At 37.0% G+C, this 20581-nt stretch overlaps 1 protein-coding gene across 1 annotated transcript; it reads right to left on the bottom strand.

Moving 5' to 3' along the window:
- Positions 1-101: 101 nt before the first annotated feature.
- entpd3 (ectonucleoside triphosphate diphosphohydrolase 3) lies at positions 102-14151 on the bottom strand. Its single transcript, XM_032558328.1, has 10 exons — positions 13929-14151; positions 8863-9000; positions 8208-8325; positions 6682-6841; positions 6180-6339; positions 5829-6056; positions 4217-4480; positions 4020-4130; positions 2703-2840; positions 102-1800 (listed from the first exon to the last, which is right to left on the bottom strand). Exons 2-10 carry the CDS (start codon positions 8995-8997, stop codon positions 1612-1614), a joined length of 1503 nt encoding a protein of 500 aa, XP_032414219.1. The 5' UTR covers positions 8998-9000; positions 13929-14151; the 3' UTR covers positions 102-1611.
- Positions 14152-20581: the final 6430 nt, after the last annotated feature.

Raw genomic sequence — 20581 nt, 5'->3', positions numbered from 1 at the left:
TATATCTGTGACTGCAGGTAATGTGAAATAAGGCAACAACTTCTGCATAATCTTATGGTATGGGTAAATAATTTTGAAGGTTATGAAATAACCAGACAAAATGCAGTCAAAGAACATGTTTAGTATACAGTTAGTTATCAAAGCATTAAAACAGAAAGGAAAGTACAATAAAATGAAAAACATGCATCGGTTTTTCAAGTACAGTCAAAATTGTCCTAAAATATTATCCAGTAGAGTGTGCTGTATTCAACCAAACTTCACTGTAACTGCAATTGCATTCACAAAAAAATCCCATGGTTTACTGTTTCAAATAAATGTTCAAAAATGTATTTCTCATTTAATAAAACATATGCATATAGCTGAAAACATTGACATCTGAACACATATAACTGAAAATTAACACTTTCTATGTTCCCTTACAGTGAGATAAAGTTATTGGAAAAACAATACAAAATTGGAATAAATTGGTTAGTTTCCTGAAATGTGCCTCTTATATATGAAAAACCTATAGAAAAAAAAATAAGCGGGGCATTTTACATGAATTTATTGTTCCTGTTTCTACTTTTAGAGTTATAAATGTCCAGTTTGAACTATAACTCTGGAATGAAAAGTGAAACACCTTGAAGAACAGACATTAAGAACTACAGTTATTTTTAATCAGGTACATTGCGTAACCATTACTTGAATGAATTTGGAATATAATACATGACAACATTTAAGTGTTTTTCAGTAATATAATGGATGAAAGTTGACTTTTGTGTTACAATTGATTATTTATTACAATAAGCATTAAAGATGTGTCATTATCAAGCCAGGTAGGAGCACTGCTGTTCCCTGATAGTGCAGCTCAGAGGCAGCTCACCCCTTCATCCCTTTCTTCTTCATTTTTATTCAAATAAAAAAGGATGGACTGTTTATGTCTGCTTACTTAGATGTGTGATGAATCTTTGACCTAAAAACTGACACCGGAAGTGGAGGTGCATTACCTCATCATGAGGAAATGTGACAAATATTGATTGGTTTCCTCGATGTTCCCATCAGCACAACATTTTGGATATTTCCAACAACAACAAAAAACAAAACACATTTTTTCTGTGGATTATTGACCAAAAAAATCAACCTGTGCAAGCAAAATATGTGTTGTCCTCCTGCAATGTCCTTTTCCATAAGAATGTATGGAAAAGGACATTTTGACATGTTCATTTAATTCTTGTTCATTTATATTAGTTTTGTGAAAAAAATCTGCTGGGAAAGGATTTTTAAATCTCTGCGCTTCTGTGAGTTAAAATAACCAAAGAAGCACATCCGGATACATATCAGAGAAACAAAAGCGATCCAGTGAGATTCACAATCTTGCTCATTTCCATTGGGGGTGATTTATCTTTTACAAGCACTGGTTGTATTGGAAATAAAAAAAAACAGTTTAACCATAAACTTAAGTGCAAAGACATTTTCTATGTAAATCCTGCCTCAGAGGTATGAGCTGAAAAAAAACACATCACTTTGTTTAGAAACATTCAACAGACATGCCTGATCACATGCTACTGCAGCACATTCCAGCAAAGAACAAAATAATTCCCTATGCTTTCCTTAATTTCCTTTCATCACCTATCAATAGCAAGTACGAATGAGGATGATAAATCCTAAGACCGCTGTTACAATGATTAGAGCTGAAAATAGAAAGATGAGACCAGCGAAGACCGGGTTTGTCATTGGAGTGATTTCTTTCACTTCAGACGGGATCATGTTGGACATGCTCAGCATGTAGCCCAAACTCCAGCCTATGTTTGTTTCCTTTATCTGAAGAGGGGAGGAGAGAAGTTACACACATGCATGTTTAGTCATGCTTTCTTTACTCCATCACAAGTTTGAGCTCTAAAGATGGCAGAATCTTACACCACAGGAAGTGGCTTGATAAAGTTCTGACTAGGAATACAAATGCACGGCACATTTTTGTTCTTGAATTCGTAAAGAAAAGCTAGAAAACCCCTTGCATAATTTTAGTTTCTGTTTTAGACTTATGTTGCATTTTCTTTGAGCCTCACTCTCGCACTGTACATACATGACATTTGAAGTTTCGGATACTGAATATTTTTGTGCTGAAGCAACATGAGCAGCTTTAGGACACAAGATGAGTCATAACATGCAAAGAACACCCCACTAAAAAATCCATGTGTCTGGTTTTTGGCTCTTTCTATAACAGCCTACTGACTGTCATAATATCCCAGGGGCCCCAATCAGAACATTAATTCTTTGTTCAAATCTGGGAGTGCCTCAAGCATTTGAGGAACAAAAATGCCTTGTGCCTAAAGGCCAACATCTGAATAAGTGACAAATGGCAGACTGGAGTTTAGATATTTCACAGAACCACTGTCTTTTATTTTGTGTTATGAGTGACAAGCCCAGTGTAATACTTGGGAAATCCCACTTTTGTAAGGGTCTTTGTCGAAACATGCTCTTCATATGTTCCACTATTTCAGAACAAAATAATTAGTGTCAGTGATATGTTATATGCCTCAGTGGGTGGCCCCAAGCAATGTTTTACACAGCTAAAGATGGCTTGAGTCCCAACATGGATGCATTCTGAAGCTCTAATTTTACAGCAGTTCATTGATTTTTATAAATGCAGAAAATAAGCTGATAGAAGCAAAACTTTCAGTCAAGACAGGCTTTTACATCGTTTTGGATGTTGTTCTACTTACCTTTTGTTCAAAGTGGATATTTTTCCAAGTCTCATTGTCAAACTTATAGCCATCTGCCAGAAGAGTGAGGACATAGTGACTGGCAAAGCAGTAAGTCTTGAGGTATGTGTCAGAGATCCAGTGCTTTTGTACTTTTAGCTTAAAAGACAAGAAAAGAATCAGAGTTAAGATAGTAGTTTGACAACCGCAAGAGTGCAAACTAAAATAAAACCAGCTGCATCCCTAAAGTCAGAATAAAGAGGCAAAATCTAATTTATGCAGAGCTGGATTTTTCAATAGATTAGCGTCGACTGTTGGTTGGAGAACAATAAGTGCATTTCAATCCACACAAGACAGTTTTGCAATGCAGCAGTAGCACACATACTAAGCAAAACTTTTATCATTCAAAGAATGGTATATACTATTGGCATGTGGAAATATTGATACAATATCTCAGTGTCTATCAGTCAGGAAGGTAAAGGCTGAGGAAAAATTGTTCTTTTGAATGAGCAGCTATCAACTACAAAGAGGTTAAAGGACGTAGTTTCCACAAAGGTCTGAGCCTCACATTAAATGTGTTGGCAGGGTTACAAAGGGTGTGAGCAAGATAGCTACAAAATGCTACACCAGTTATTTTGGGAGGAATAGTACAAAAAGACAACAAACTATTAAAGGTGCTTGTGAACAAATGCCCAAAATACAGGTCAAGGTTTGTCCTGTCTCCCACGGGAAAAATCAAAACCAAAATCAAAATCTAAATGAAATGTAGATCCGTTTCTGAATTTAAAGAAGTGTACAAAAACATTAAAAAAATTAATAAATTAAAAAAATCTGTAATTTATCTGGAAAACAATTAAAAAATTATAAAAGTGGAGCAGGAAGTGAGGACCCTGAACCCTGAGTAGCTCCACTAACCAAAACTATCTTTTCTTCTTCAGTCCCTTAATTTAAAAATATGTTATGTCTTCTTTTTGTTTGCTCAGTTATAAAGAGAACAACCTGGGAGCCCACTGCAGTCACTAATTGTGAATGCTAACTACTTTTAATGTACTGAAGAAATTGGACTGTATTTAAACAAAATTGGATTGTTCTGCGATTAACCAAATTTGATTCTAAATAAAAAGGTAGGAATTGGAATACATTTTGTTGCCTTGAAACTATATTTGTCGTATTCTAGTGCTGTATGGATAAATGGATTTGTTATGTCATGTTATTAATTATTATTATTTTCCACACATTCATGAACATGCTACTTTCTTTTTTGTTTCCTTTATCTTCCTTTTTATCGTTCTTCTTTGCACTTTCTATTGTAGCTGCACATCAGTTTGGATGACCCACCTTGGCCCAGTCAGTGTTGCAGAAGTTCCCAACATCAATGTTGAACTGACCAAGGTCGGATTTCCCACTCTGCTCCAGCGCTCGAGCAATGAAGTAGAATCCAGCATATGCCTAAAGGAACCATAAGAAACAAACATCCATTTGTTCTGGGTCAACAACTACTTACTTGTATCCACAGCTGTATCTACAAGTGTTACCATAAAATCTCCAGTCACTGGTGGCTGCTCCACCCCATTGAAGGAGCACTGCTTTGAGAGACAGTTTTGAAAGTTAAATATGGACTTCACTATTTGCCCGCATTTTTCCGAGTCGGCCCCCCCAACCATGTAGAACTCTTGACCAGAGTTGTAGTTTTTGGGTTTCGGTATGCACTCTGTGTCATAAATGGATGAAGCTTTTGTGGTAATGTTGAAACCTCTGGGGTAGCAGGGATTTATTATGTAGGCTGGGTCAGATGATTCCTGAAAACATCCAAAGTAAAGACATGTCATCGTAAAGTGAAAAGTACAGTGAGACAAAAGAATGAGAGTGAAGGCACTTGATTGGAAGACTAACGGAAACTTTTGTATTTTAAACCCTTAAAGCCATCACTTCATACAGGTAACATAGACTGTAGTGTGTTCACATTAGTTCCACTGTACACCAACGCAAGATATCTCTTCCTATCACATGGTCATTGATTTTGAAAATCGGGCTGTAAGTTACGAGAAATTCTGATTTTCACACAGGCTGCTAGGATGACCTTCCTGGTCCAATCAATATTCTTAATGATATAATGCATTCTTGACTGGTTTTCCTTTGACTGTTAGGAACAGCAGCGTTCACTAATCCATTTTTAACAGGACATTAATGGATGTTAGCTTTCACATGAATGGGAGTTCTTTTCTTGATGAATCTTGGCTAGCTCTTCAGTTATGGTTATATTAATCTGCACACATTCATGATGTTTTTGGGCCAGTTTGGTCTTTGCGGTCTGACAGCCTGCTTCATATTCCAGTAAGGTGCCACTGTTCCCAGTCACATTTACATACAATGATCTTTTCAATTTTACTTAGCTTTTATTGCCTGTGTTATATTGTTTTAGCAACATTTAGTGCTTTACATAAGTATCCTTCATCCTCTTTTTACGTCTTGCCACATTACAAGCACTAACTTCCAGTGGGACTTTAGGCAACACCCATGAATAACCTACAGTACAACCAGTTGCCTTCAGAAGTCACATAACATGCAAACAGTATGAAATATTGAATCATGCAGCTGATCTTTGAAGAGCTCAAAGATTTGTTGCAGAATATTAATAAAGAAATTTTGTAAAATTATATATTTCAAGTCGTAAGCACCTTTCAGAAAACCAGAGGTAAAACGGAATGGTTTTAATAAATTATATATTCATATTTTGGAATGGCCAAGTCAAACTCCAGAACTGAATTCAATTGAGATTCTGTACAGGACCTGAAAATTTATTTTCACAGATGCCCTACAACAATTCAAAATGATATTGAGCTTTGTAGTATTTCTTTTAATCAGAATCTTGATGTACTAAGAAGGTTGATACAAAACTCAAAAGGAATAATTTTGTTTTTAAAGCACTGATTCATAAAGACAGTATATGACAGCACACCTCCTTTTCCAGATTTTTATTTGTAAAAAGTTTTACTTGTAAAAATTTGTAAAACGAAAACAATAAATACATGTTTTTTCCCTTTAGTTCACAACTATGCACTACTTTTGCTTAGCCTATCGTTTCCATTATAATCCATTGCAGTTTGTGGTTGCAATATCACAAAATGTTAAAAAAAAGTTGCATACCCTGATTACTTTGTCCAGAACCCTCTTGTCAGCCTCATTTTTGCCATAGCAAAGGAAACTGTGTGTGTAGACAGTATAGGGGTAACCATACAGCTTGACACGCATGTAGTCAGGCCCTTCTCCACGTTCCTGAACTTGGAAGGCGATCTGTGTCGATGCTCCACCGAGATCCATAGACCCGACTGTCTCTGCTCCATTTGGACGGATGTAAGTGTTCCACATGTTTTTCTACAAATGTAATTGGAATAATTTAGGGAAAAGCAACCACACCTTACCCTGGTCCTGTTCACAGAGCAGTTGTGTTTCTGTGATTTAAACCGTTAAATGGACAAGTACACTCTCAAGTCTCACCTGTAGGAAATTTTCCTTCAAGTAATTCACTGTGATCCACCCATACAGTCCCTCTTCCTGTCCAGTGATGATGGAAGCATTGTGGAACTGGAAGTTTTGTTTACTCAGGAAGTCTCTGAGTTTTCCCATAATTTTATTGGCTCTTTCTTGATCTTTCATTCTCAAAAACAAGACAAAAGCAATAATCAATCACACAGCAAATTGATATAGAAAGTGCAATTCTGATCAGTTTGAAACTATGTCCTTACAATACAGCCTGTACATTCTCTGAGTATATTCTGTGCTTTCCTAAAACCTACCAGTTATTTTATGTATTTGTCTTCTAATCAGAAATTGAAACCCTCTGCTTCTCAGATTTTTGGAGGTAAATGGGGACAGCAGTATCTCTCCTAACTCCATTCCTTATTTATTCTTCAAGACTGATAAAGACTTAGCATTTAATTACTAAATATAGCACAGTTTAAAAACAACGGTGTGGTTTAGGATATTGTCTCTTTCTTACTCTAGCAGGCGCATCCCAGCTGTAGCTCCCAGAAAGAGGGGTGTGGTTTTGTGCTTTTCTTCAGGAATGTGATTCTTGATTTCATCCATGCAGTCTTGAAATCCTTCAAATGTTTTTTTATTATCCTTGGAACTAACCTCGAGTTCTGAGATAGGAAGCCCTGGAGGCACAAATCTGTGTTTGGATTATTCCTTCAAAAACAAACATTAGAGATTGTAGGTACAGCGGAGCACCTTCTCACATAGACTGCTCCAGCTCCGCTGTCGTAGGGACAGATACAGGAAATCCTTCCTGCCACATGCCATCTCACTGTACAATAAAAGCTAAATCACTGTTCTGCACTAATCAGTCCAATTTCGCACAATGCACTGTGGCACACTTGCTGTACATATATTTACATATACATTCTGTTCTGCATTTTGAATCCTTGCAAGGTCTGCTCTAAGCTGCTTTTTATATTGACAGCATGTCATATTTTATTCTTATTTTATCTTGTCTACATTGCTACTCAGTGGTGGTTGTTGTGTGTCTTGTCGCTATGCTGCTGTAACTGCGAAATAATTTCCCTGCTGGGATGAATAAAGTAATTCTATTCTATTATATTCTATTCTATCCTACACCCTTCAATAAAACTTTCTGACAGGTTATGAATATGAAGATGAATATGGGAGGAGAGTGAGCGGGGGAAGTGGGGGATGGGTGTGAAGGGGAGAGGTGGGTGCTTTATATGTTAATGAATTTGACACCTCTGCCCTCGCTGTGGGTGGTAGCGTATGATGTCATGGGAAATAGTGGATGTTATTGGTTTATTACTACTTCCTCTCCCCCCTGGGGGTGTGGTTTGGAGTTTTACTGTAATAAATAGGGGTACAGAATACAGCACTCTACTTGTAGCATTTTCTACAGAATAGCCAACTCTACTTGTAGCGTTTTTCTGCAGAATATCCAAGCCAAGACCCACTCTGCTTCCTCCTGTCTCCTGCCTGAAAGACACCTATCATCTTCTGCTCTTTGGTAGGCTAATTAGACTCGTCTCCTCTGCATCAATTGTTTGTACTCAACCTGAGAGAGAGACCCCTACGACTTGCTAGCTCACCTATCTCCTGAACATTGAGTGGTCTAGACTCCTCGTCTTCGCAGGTGTCAAATTCATTAACATATAAAGCACCCACCCTTCCCCTTCACACCCATCCCCCACTTCACTTCACACCCATCCCCCACTTCACTTCATACCCATCCCCCACTCCCCCCCATATTCATATTCATATTCATAACCTGTCAGAAAGTTTGATTGAAGGGTGTACCTACAATCTTTAACATTGCATTTGAAACTGTTGAACAGAGGTTTATGTGAAACATTAAACATTTTAAAAACAAAAAAAAATGCTAAGGATACTCCAGATTTTATGTTATTTGGTTCATTTGGGTTACACTAGTAGAATATTTAGACTTTGCCGAGCTGCTGTTTGAAAAAGTTGAAACAGTGTGTACCAACATTACACAGCTGATAACTGAACTTCACCTACCATTAACTTTACAGTTCTTTCTTTCAGTCACTACCCCGGTCTCGTTCTCCTTCTCCCCAGGCCATTCGTACAGGTACACATTGGAGCGAGAGGAACCGGAGTCTATCACAATGCCAAACTGTGAAAAAGCATGCAGGAAAACATCAGCCCTCCATGTGAAAGTTTTGTAAACTGTATATGTAAAGACTACATCTTTTACAGTGAAGCAAAGGTGTGTCTAAATAAAGTATGGCTGGCCTATTTTTTTGTTGTTGTTTTCTTGCCTCACATTATAAACCAGTGGAACCAGTAGCTGAGATCTAACTTGATAATGTCTTGAAAGTGTGTGATTGTGCAGGTACAATATATAAATCTGTAGGTATTATTCTTCTCATGCATGTGTGTGTATGTGTCCTTGTATTTGATGCGTTGTAAGGACCTTTTTGTCAACTAATGCAATGATGTGGGGACCAACTGCTGGAGTAGTGCTGTTTTTGCAGTGTAGGGTCAGGCATGTACTGGGAATAGTTAGATTTAGGGTAATAGTCAGGTTTGTACTACAGAAATGAAGGAAAAATTAATAGAAGTCAACGGAAAGTCCTTGAGAAGATAGAAAGATACACTTGTGTGTGTGTTTGGAGGGAGGGGAGGGGTGTGCGTGTGTGTGTGTGTTCACCTCTAATCCATACTCCTTAACCTTTAACTTGTCCTGGATGACAGCAACAACAACAAGGGCAGCAATACTTCCAATCAATAGAAGCATCACTCCTGCTATGCGACACTTGTATCCCATTTTCTTTTTGGAACCCATTTCCTGTTGGCAAAGCGTGCCAGAGCCAAAACAAAAAGTAGAAGTGAAGCTGTCACTAAAAGGCTCTCAGCTGTCATGTTACAGTGATGAATATGGAGGTCTTAAGAGTGATGATAAACAATGACTTTAAAGTATTTACTTTCAGCTGGGAAAAAGAATTGTTGGCAGCAATAATAGCAATAATGGATGAGAGCCAAACAAGCAAATGTCAGCAAATGAGAAGGAAAGTATTCTAATAGGAAAAAAACAGCTCTGATAAGCCACATGCAGTAGCTGAAGTAATGCCTTCAACAGGAAACCCCTGCTTTCAGGTTGGCGTATTAGCTCTGAGGTTACAGTAAAACAAAGGATACACAGTAATATTTTTTGTCAGTGAAATGAGGTACATCTTGAACTTCAACCCAGTTTCACCTAGCATTAATTATGCCCTCAGTGCAGAATAATATTCACACTCAAATATATGTAGTCTCGGGGCGTGCCGTGGTGGCGTAGTGGTTAGCCAGACCCATGTTTGGAGGCCTTGAGTCCTCGACGCGGCCGTCGCAGATTTGACACCGGGACCCGACGATATTTGCCACATGTCTTTCCCCCTTTCCTGTCAGCCTACTTTTACATAAGGGACACTAGAGCCCACAAAAGACCCCCTGGAGGGGTAAATATATATATATATATATATATATATATATATATATATATATATATATATATGTAGTCTCTCAAGTCTTTTAAAGAATATATGACATACACAGACACACAGACAAACAATAGATAATCTGAAATATTTGAGATTATATTTGATTGCAGCCTTGGACATGAAAGTCCATCTCTTTAGATAATTTGATATGGTCTCTGTTACCCATTCCGACTTTCTGTCTATACAAACCACAAACAATATAAATATACATTCTGAGTAAAGGTGTGCCTGGAACCACTCAGCCTGAGTTGTTTATATTCAATGACAGAAAGGAGTGTTTCTCTCCAGATAAGTTGGGCTGTAATGTGGATTCATCTGGAGAGAAATTTCTGGTACTCCAAAGTTTTAGACATTGCAAAAACATATGCGAGGTGAAAGTGACTTATAATGTGTGACTTCCATACCCTTAAACAGAGGGGGAATATCCTTTATTATTATCAGTAAAGCAATACTGACATGGTCTCCACTGATTGGTCACAAATTGGGTCATTTTGTCATCACTGAAGACTTTATGCCATATCAAGTGTTCATGAATTAACTAAACATTATCCGGAGTCAGAAGTGACTGTAATGGTTTATCCAGAATGTAATCCATCGACAAGTATAAAAATACATTGTTGTGCACAGATTTGGAGATACGACATTGCACTGAGAATTTAATATGAGTAATTTAGGAATCATTAATAAACTTGGCTCAGCAGTCCCTGGCATTAACAAGCTGAACATATCTGCAGGAACATGAGTTCCTTTAAATCAAGGCTATAAACCCACCTGTTTTGAATTGCCTCCAATTCATAGTAATTGGAATATATTAAATGTGTACTTGCTTGAGGATGGCATTTGACAAATGTAATTTTTATTGCTGCTTTGTAATTGTTCACTGCATTATGCTTTCTGGTGTAAATCACTTTCAACTGCATTGTTGCTGAAATGTGCTACACAAATAAACATGACTTAACTTGCCTTGACATATCTCTTCATGACTGTCAAAGAGATTTTTGACTAGAAAGCTATTGCATGTTTACTGTTATTGTGGTTGCTGGGAAGAAAGTTATTGGGAAAGAAGCCAATTTCTTCTCACTCCATAAAACTGTGCTGTTAATTTGCCTCTTCTTTTTCTTCTGCTTGTTTTGTCATTTTCATTACTGACTGGTGATTTTTTGCAGAACCCTGTGAATGGGCTTATTGTTGTCTCTGTGGTCACAGAAATCTGGGCTGCTGTAAGTGTAGCCCAAGGCCCTACCAGGGAACATGTGACAAAATTTATGTCTTTAGTCTTCACAGAAAAGTGGAGTTGTAATTATAACTGAGGCTTTAAAAGACATTCTTTCAGGCAATAAATAAAGGTATAATCTGAATATTTAGGCAAAGCGTAATAAAGAAAAGATTTCCTCAAAGGTAAGAACCTGGTGTCTGCTGTGTGTCTTCATATTGCTGTGGTTCAGGAAGCTAGATACACACTTGTCTTTATGAGTACTGAAAAAAATGCATGCCTCCCCCTTCTCATTAAACAAGACTATAAAGAGTTCCTCCTAACTTTAAACTGAAAAATGATGCCCCAACCATCAAAAGTGAAAAGTGATGCTGACTTCTACTTTGGCTGAGTTCTGCTCTTATAATGCAGGAGCCTGCTGCAGGGAAGGATTGATCTGAAGTATGGATTTGCTAGTTTAGCAATTGCAAGCAGGGGAATAAAGCCATAGCTTACTATTTTATAATAGGACATGTGTTGAGAATTTGCCCAATTTAAAATCTAGTTTATGCAACACACAACAACCTGGTTACACAAACGTAAAACAAATTAAAACATATGCAGAAGTTTAAAACAAATTACGAAACAGTTTAGAAGCAATGACACTGATTGATTGAATCATGTTGTGTGCCAGAAAAACTTTTCTGTTTGTTTTTGGCTAATCTCATTCTCCTGGTATGCAGTGATGTAATTTTGTATTTCAAAAAGACATTAGTAAAAATAGTTAATATTTATTCATGTTTAAATTCTTGACCTCATTTTTTTTTACTTTTTCTGACTGTTATGCATTTTATTTTTTTTATAATAGTTCATATTGCACCCACTTCTCCATAAATGGCTTTATAGTGATATAATATAATAAGAAGAAATTCGTTTTAATTTTATCCACCATGAATGTTTAAAACCATACTGGATAATATAGTGGTGAGACGACTGGCTGATTTGATCTTTCCGTTTCAGAGCATATTGTGTTGGTCAGACAATTGCAGTGACTCAAGTGCTGATCTAATCAAGATTTTATAAGTTGTGTCTAACCACAAACAATCTTGTTAATGTTGCTGTAATCTCACAGTCTAGCAAACCTACCATTTGAATACAATTAAAAATGATATGCTTCAGCATTCATTGAATAAGACAGAGTGGAAGGAAAAATAGAGCAAAATGAAAAGGTAATTACACATTCTACTCATTCATCAACCTTGAATTGGATCAAAGGGAAAGATTAAATTACTTCAGAACTCTGGCTACAAATGGGAAGCGCAACATGCTCCCTTTGTCAGGTCATGTTATTTGAAAAGCATGAACAAAGAATTTCCAAATTGCAAGAAGTTAAAAATTCAAATGTTCTGTCTAAAAATAGAGCCAAGATTTAGTTATGATTTTACGCATCTGAGTCCTGCAATTGTCACATTCTGAGTTGAAAGTTGGCCAAAAGTCTAAGAGTCTGCGTCTATTCTTCAATATTAAGTGGATTCACTCCAAAAACTTATACTGTTAATAAGCTGACATGAACTCATCCTGAACTGGGAGAAAATAAGTGGATTTTCTCTTCTTTTTGTAATATGTTCTACTGTGTGGCAACACCTGTCCCACAGATGCAGCTTATCATGTGTTTTTCCTGATTAGAGAAAAAAAACAAAGGATGAAAATATATGCAAAATAAAGTGGGAAATGATTGAAAAACAAAAGGTTGTAATTGAGTTCTTATTGATCAATTTAGGAAAATAAGGACAGTAGAAAACATATGTGCTTAAATTAGTTTGAACAGTAAATTACATAAACTTACCATAATCTTTCGGAAACTTAAAGTCTGAGAAAATATGATATTCTCTTTTCAGCTCAAATATTTTTGAATGAAAAATATTTTTTAGAATTACTATACTGAACCTTTATTTGTTAAACTCACTTGTTGCTCATGAAAACATTAACAGTTTCTTACCTCTACTTTAGCAGATAGACAATTCTCCTGGGGAAAATTGTCTTCTCCAAAGGAGAAACCGAACTGATAATGATTCTCTCTGAAGTCTCTCTAAACAGGAGGTATATAGCAGTTTATCTGACTTATTTTCTTTTGCCATGTCTGCTTGTCTCAGTTAGTGTTACATGTTTTCAGCTCATCAAGTAGCTTTCGGCCCTGAAAGGTGAAACTGGACGATATTTGGTTTCTGGAGGCTACAAAGGCTTTTTATTTTCTACCTTTAAAGACAAATTACACTTTCTTTTATCCCTTTGCATTTTTTCAAATCTTTTTGACTGCCTGAAACTGTTGTTGTGCAATTACACTTCTGTGCTTTAGTCAGTTCACCCAAATAGTTTTACATTTAATTTATGTATTTATTTATTGTAGCTCATCTGTCTTTTTCTGTTTTTAGGCTCTGTTTTGAGCCTCTGAAGCTGTGAAAAAGTATGAAACAAATAACCATAAAAGTTTTATCAAAATGATGCAGTTAAGACAAGTTAAGAGCCTGAGATGGCGTAAAGAAATAATGATTAGACCAAAAATACCTAAAACTTTTGCTTTATCCTACTTTACAAATACATTTAGCCTATGCTTAACTAGAAAAGAGCAGATGTTCTTTCTCACTACCATCACACCCCTTTTCCACCAACCTGTCCACAAGACAAACATGATATAATGTGCAGCAAAATTTAAATGTGTACTCACCTACTGAAGGAATCTACCCACTGAATAGTTAAAATGCCTACTGTGACATTAAACATGTACGAACATTAAGATTAGGATCTCAAATCTCCAACATTTTTGGTAAACTCCTGTGCTTCTACAAGTTGATTCTACTCAGCATGAGTATTTGACATTAAAAGTCTTAGGTACAGTACAGTAGATCAGAGTGAGCATTACAACAGTATAAAAAAAGATCTGTATTCATAAGTCCAGTTTAGAATATAAATCCATATTTCATTCAGAAAAACAAGGTGCGTGATGACATGTCAATGATTGCATGCAACAAAGTGTTTTTATCTTACCGTGCAGAGCTCGCTTTGCAGATGAAGGAAGGGAGTGGGAGTGAGATAACTCACAGGATGGGATAACTGAACACAGCAGGAAATGAGGGAGCAACTGAGAGATGAAAAGAGAGCGAGCTAAGAAGCAAGAGAGTTGTGTGTGGAGGAGAGATTGAAATTGTGACTTCCCCACAAGAATATGGGTGGTGAAAGTGAGGATGAACAGAGTAATGGGAGGAGCAGTATGTTCTGCACACATTCCACACTCCACGTAAACCCGTACAATAAACCAGCAAAAGTGAACCGGAGACAGGTACAGGACTGCTACAGCTGCATAACTGTCTGTGTAGTCATCAAATACAAAAGCAGAGTTTGTGAAAATGAATAAAAATTGTAATGGGCTGGGGGAGGAAAACAGAAAGGGTTAAAGGATACAATCAATAGGATAAAGTGCAGTGTAGCTGAGCATCTGCGGTGAGGGTTATCATGAAGTCAGCTCTTACTTAAAAGCTCTGATCTGAGGGGCAATCATGGGAGCAAATGCTTAAAGACTCTGCCAATTTTAAAAGATACGTTGAAACCTGCAGACTCCTCCTCAAATGCTGGGTTGGATTTGTGACAGTGGATCCCATGAGTCATTTATGGAAGATCATTGTCATAGCAGGGCGTTTGTTGTGTGAACATATCCTGCTGTATGTCACACCACGCTGGTGTGTTTGCTTAGCCTGCCGATCAGACAGTCAACTGCTGAAAGCTTGCTTTTATTTGGGTTCACAGTTTCTTTGCATACATGCAGAGACATGTTCCAATTTTGCTTTCTATGGAGATGAGAACAGTTTGTATTTTTTTCGACATGTCTACCCATGCAATGTCATTTAGCAAAAGATCAATAACATTGAGAGCAAAGAATAACAAGCAGAGCAGCCCTTTAAGTGTAGCATACTTATTATTTGCAGAGAGAAACAGTCTTTCATTGATTCACTCTTCATTGCTCTTCTTGGGAATTAAATAGTACAGCAAACCTGAGTTGGTTCTCACACTTTTTGCAATTACATCAGCTGCTTGTTATTAAAATGTCCAAAAATATATAAAAGCAAAAGATTAAGGTTTTTGGCTTAAAATTGGAATACTTTTATTGTAGTTTATTGCATCAACGATTATTTACCCATCAGATACTTTATGTCACTTTGAGACAATCAACTAAACAGCAAAGATGACTGACCCCGATTAATCACGAAGTTTTGGTTGTAAAGTTTTCTTTATTTTTCTATTCAAATAGAAACATTAAACCCTCAAAAACAACTGAAAGCAGATTCCACAACACAAGGATGTTTTTAAAACTTATTTGTACTCATGTGATAAGTCAATGAAAACTGTCTCTTGACAAAAGTTTTCTGATAGCTACTGCTTGGATTTCATTTGCTACATTTTCAGTAAGGACTGCCTTTTCAAAAAACTAGTATTGTGTATGCTTTTAACACAAAACCAAAGACGATATAAAAAAAAAAACAAGATTATAGCCATCTATTGAATTTTTAGTTTCAATTGCATAAGCAATGTATTCACTAAATGGGGTTGTGCAGTATAGTTGTGAACGTCTTAATACCATAAACATTATTACAACAGCTATCACAATGTCACAAACACTCAGGAGCCATATTTGATTTGAGATCAAAGTTTGTGAGAAAAGTTAAAGTCCTGTAAAATATCTGTCCATACTTGGAAAGTTTTGGATTTATTGACATGGTCCTTATCTTTCAAAAAAGTCTACAACCACTAGTGTAGATTGAATACTCTGCATTTTTTTTTACATTTTAGAAATAAAATCAATTAAGGTAAATCCACTATAAATATATCTTAAGTGAAAAAATTGCTTTTCTAGTCCAGGCGTAGTTGTGTTATGTGTCGAAATGATAAGATGTAGGTACTTCCTGTTTCAGTGATTTGAGTATTTCTAGTCAATGTACAATAAATGTCACCGTCTCATTTGTCTGACCAAAGTTTTGCAATTTCAGACAAGTGACTTGTGCTTTTCAATCATAATGTGTGGTTTTGGTAGTTGTCTGGGATCTTACAGGTTCCCATGTTTTTTTGTGGGTTTGTTGCCTAGATTTTGTGTTTGTACTGCTTTCTAGTTTCTCCGAACACTTTGTTCAAGTTCTGCAAGTCATTTCATTGTAACTAAGTCATTTATCTGCCTACGCTGATATTCAGTGAAAGAACCACATCCAGTCTGGTGAGTGCTCTTGTCAAGTCATGTTTTGTGTTTCTCCTTTTAGCTTGGATTCCCTGTCTGTGCAGCTGTTTCTGGGGTGAGAAAAAAAACTCTTTCCAAATTGGTGTTAGGAGCCTGGTCTGCCTGCAGGCTTTCAGGCTTTGCAAAGCAGATTTGATTACAGAATGAATGAAGATAATTGCTGTGATAAACATTAAGTAATGTGCAACATGTCCCAAACCCAGCACGGGAATCCAGAAAGTTGAATTGCTACAATTTGAAGAATAGGGTATCAGAATTTACATTTAACAATTAAACATTAGAATGAATGAATGACTTTATTGCTAATGTACAGAGAAACAGTACAATAAAATCAAAAGCATCTTTCCTATAAGGTCCAATAAATAAAAGTAAAAGATATATCACAAACAACACTATGTACATGTGTTTGTCTGAAAACCAGAAAAACACCAATTTATTAGTAGCCATGTAAAATGTGATCAAGAAAGAAAAAGTTAAAATCAAGTCATTTAGTTTTCTGAGACTTTTCAGTGAACACCACCCAGTCAGACTGGTTTTGATAGGCCACTCATCCTCTTATGAAATGAGTCCCACTACTGTGGTGTCATTTGTAAACTTCATTATTTGATTTCCTGGAAATGCTGGAGAGTGTATAATGAGAAGAGGAGGGGAGAAAGTGATGCACAGTGAGTTGACAGGGTGAAACACCCCAGTATGTATGTATGTTGATTTTTTTTATCTAATATTTAACAAATCTGTCTTCCCCTCACTGGCTTCATCCTGTCCAAAAAGAGACAAGTATCGGTTCAGTCAATCTGAATCACATTTCTCCTTCAGCAGACAGTGCATGTAGAATATTTTTAGCTGCCAAATGTGAGACCTGAAACCTGCTGGTTGAAGTGAACCGGAAAGGCTGCACTTTTAAAATTTAATTTCCACAATCAGAAGAAATAGAAGAAGCATCGTGGATGCAGATTACAGACATCTATTGAAGCTGTGGAGCTGTTTCTTTCAAAGTGGGGCTGATGTGTGTTTATTCTAGCTCTTCTTTCTTAATGGAGTTCATACGGGCAAATTCATGCTGAAATAGTAAGCGTAAATCACCTTGAATTATCATCTTGATTTTGGGGATTTTTTTTTTCTTGACTCATATTTGTTGTTATTTCTGGAAGGTACTTTTAGACAATAATACGGCAAGTCCAAGCATCAATGTCTCTTCAGGATACAAGCGTTGATGTTTCTTTCGTTCCTCAATTTAATGTTTGTGATTTCATTTTTTTCCCCTTCCTCCTGACACAGGCTTAGGTTGAAGAGGCATCTAAGTAGAGGGCATGTTGGCTGGCACAGGTCTTTAGAGTCCTGAGGGAGATGCCATCCGGGCCTGCAGCCGTACTCTGATGGAACCTCTCCAGCTGTCTCCTGGCCTGGTCTGTGGTCATGAGATGCTTGCAGGAGCAATATCCACTAAAACATTGACCAAGCAGTCATAAATGCAAAAGAATATATTTATATATTGCGACAGACTGCCAACCTGTCCAGGGTGTACCCTGCCTCTTACATAACTGTGTTTACTGATGGTATTACTTGAGCAAAGTATTTATATATAACTGTGCAAAAATCATAATTGTGCTTTTTTTCTCTCCTGTGAATGCCAGCTTTGCCTTTTTTATCACCTGTGTAAGTTGACCATAAAGCATTCATCAAGCCAGACTGGTCACTGTTTGAGACTGTTTTAGGTAAAAAGAATTTATTTTGTTTACACCGCATCTCTGTTTCTTTGCTCCAAAGACCACATATCAAGCAACATGTGGTACTTTCACCCGGATGCCAGGTGGAAGACGTCCATTTTATTGCTGTGAAATTGCAAAAGAAAAGCCTTTCAGAATATTAACTAAACCCTGCTTTTTAAGTCATTTCTTTTCCATTCCCTTACCCAAGAACAAAGCTAATCGCTTAATGGAGGAACATTATTGGGATGATGTGCTGAAGCAGAGCATTGGAAAGACCTCTGTCTCTTCTTAAAGAGACAGAGGCCCAATTTCAAGGCGTTAAATGCAAGGTCAAATTTCTTTTGAGTCACATTTGATAAATACTGCATTTTTATAACAACTGAAGGCAACAGAGACTGTGCTTGACTGTGCTATTTAATGGCACTATTTGCTTGGAAAATACGTACATAATACTGCCCCTTCAAAAATCAGTGCTAGTTCATTATTTTAGACATTTACCTTTAATTTGCATTAGTTGAAGCAATTGTTTATAGCTCATGTATATACATTTCTGCTTGTTTATTTGTTAGTTTGCTTGTATTTATAAACCTTAAGTACACATATATTTATCCATCCTTCTATTTTCTCACACCCTTGTCGGGAGGTGTTGGTGCCTATCTCCAGCTAACGTTCCGGGCGAGAGGCGTGGTACACCCTGGACAGGTCGCCAGTCTGTCGCAGGGCAACAGTCATGTTTTTGGACTGTGGGAGGAAGCCTGAGTACCCGGAGAGAACCCACACATGCACAGGGAGAACATTCAAAATCCGTGCAGAAAGACCCTGGGCCGGGAATCGAATCTTCTTGCTGCAAGGCAACAGTGCTACCAACTGCGCCACTGTGCAGCCTCACATATCTTTATATTAGGTTAAATGATAATAGCTTTACACTTTAATTTCTAATATACTTAGTTGTGCTTACCTCTAATTGATCACAAACTGCATTAGCGAGAAATACAATTGCATAAATGCATCCTATTTGTGCATTAATGCATAATGGGAAAATGCATAACGGGAAAGAAACAAATTAATTTCAGACTATTTAATAAATAAATTTCAGATAAATAATAAATGAAAAAGAATGACTGAATCACAACTGTTATTATTTAACTTGAGACTGGAGCTATAAAATTGATAAGTCTGACTGAAAAAAACACTAATCCATTTTAAAATGCCAGAACAGGTGCAATACAAGTTTAGGATCTTGCAAATCTGTAAGGGGGAGGGTGTTGATGAGGGGTGCTGTTGTTACTGTTACTGATGTTAGGTTTTTTTAAGTCTGTTGAATTCTGGGTATCTTGTTTTTTTGTATCAGATCAAACAGCAACCAGTGAATTACATATATAAATCTACATCACAGGGTTCATAGTTTGTAACTTAAATTTCTGCAGGCGAAATACTGCTCAGACAACTACACTGGACACATACATGCACGATTCATAATGGGCTCCTTCAGTAGTTAAACTGGCAGAAAATGATCTCTCATGTCTAATGTGCTGTTTATTGTGTGGGCTGGTGCACTTTAAACCCATCTTTTTACAAACCCCCACCCCCATCTTAGTCTGTCTTCTGTCTTTTGTACATTTCAGAAGACCGTCTTCCTCACAAGAAGTGAAATTACAGAAGAATCTCCACCAGCAAGATGTAATAAAATCCTATTCATCTTGCACGCTAAAACTGCCATACACTTACCAGGAAACTCTCATCCTAACAGAATTATCTATTAAGTATTAGAGTGAACTGCAGCCAGTGTACAGCTCAGCATGAACCATTAAATGCTGGCCATGTAATGCGATCTCTGAGGTTTCAAGTATAGTTGTGACTTAGGATTCAGTTATGTGCTGATGACCACCAGATTGCAATATTTTCCCATCTGATGCCTCCCAAGTGAAAAGCGTGTCCTGGACGAGCTTTCAGCAAATAAGCTCAAACAACAAGTGACTGAAACTTGCCCTGTGAGAGAGGTAAGTATTCAGGCTGAGTTTGTTCCTCAGAAACAGGAAGGGCACCGGGAGGTTCTTCTTTGTTGTTGCTCTGAGACATGCCACCTAAGTTACATTCTGAAAACCTGTCATGCATTTTCAACATCAAAGTCCTGTTTTGCAGTCAGAAGTGAATGCAAGATATCTACTGTATGTGTCTAGATGTAAAGGGAAGAACCAATTAAAAATTGTTCCACCATTGTCTCTTTGTCTCTTCCACAAACAAAATATTTTTTTAGATTGACAAAATGTTATTTGACAAACATAAGGTGATAGTTTTTTTTTATTTAGTTTTTTTAAACTTTTTTATAGGAAGGCCTTGGAACCCTTGAAAACCGCTTTCGCCAAGTTGCTTCCTGATTGCTGAATCATAAACTCTGGGGCGTAAGGCCTGTAATGCATTAGATATTGTTCTGGTTTCTTCTGGGATCCCCTGTATGGTCAGTGGTGTGTTTATGGTCTAATTTTGGTTGGCTTTTCTTCTAAAGGTTGACCACTGTTCCATGCATTTTTTCCATTTGTAGATAATGTCTCTTACTGTGGTTTACCTTATACATGACTTTGTAACCTTTTAAAGACTAATAGATGTGAAATACAGCTTCGTGTCTGTTGCTTTTTCTTTGTAGCTACTTTCTGTGTCTCAGGCATGTTCTATTTAAAAATGTTTTAAGGGAACATAATTCCCTTAAA

This window comes from Xiphophorus hellerii, chromosome 3 (genome assembly GCF_003331165.1).
Source record: "Xiphophorus hellerii strain 12219 chromosome 3, Xiphophorus_hellerii-4.1, whole genome shotgun sequence".
NCBI classification, from domain to species: domain Eukaryota; kingdom Metazoa; phylum Chordata; class Actinopteri; order Cyprinodontiformes; family Poeciliidae; genus Xiphophorus; species Xiphophorus hellerii.
The sequence above is the reverse complement of the archived record's forward strand: the minus strand, read 5'-3'. Positions and strand labels throughout refer to the sequence as shown.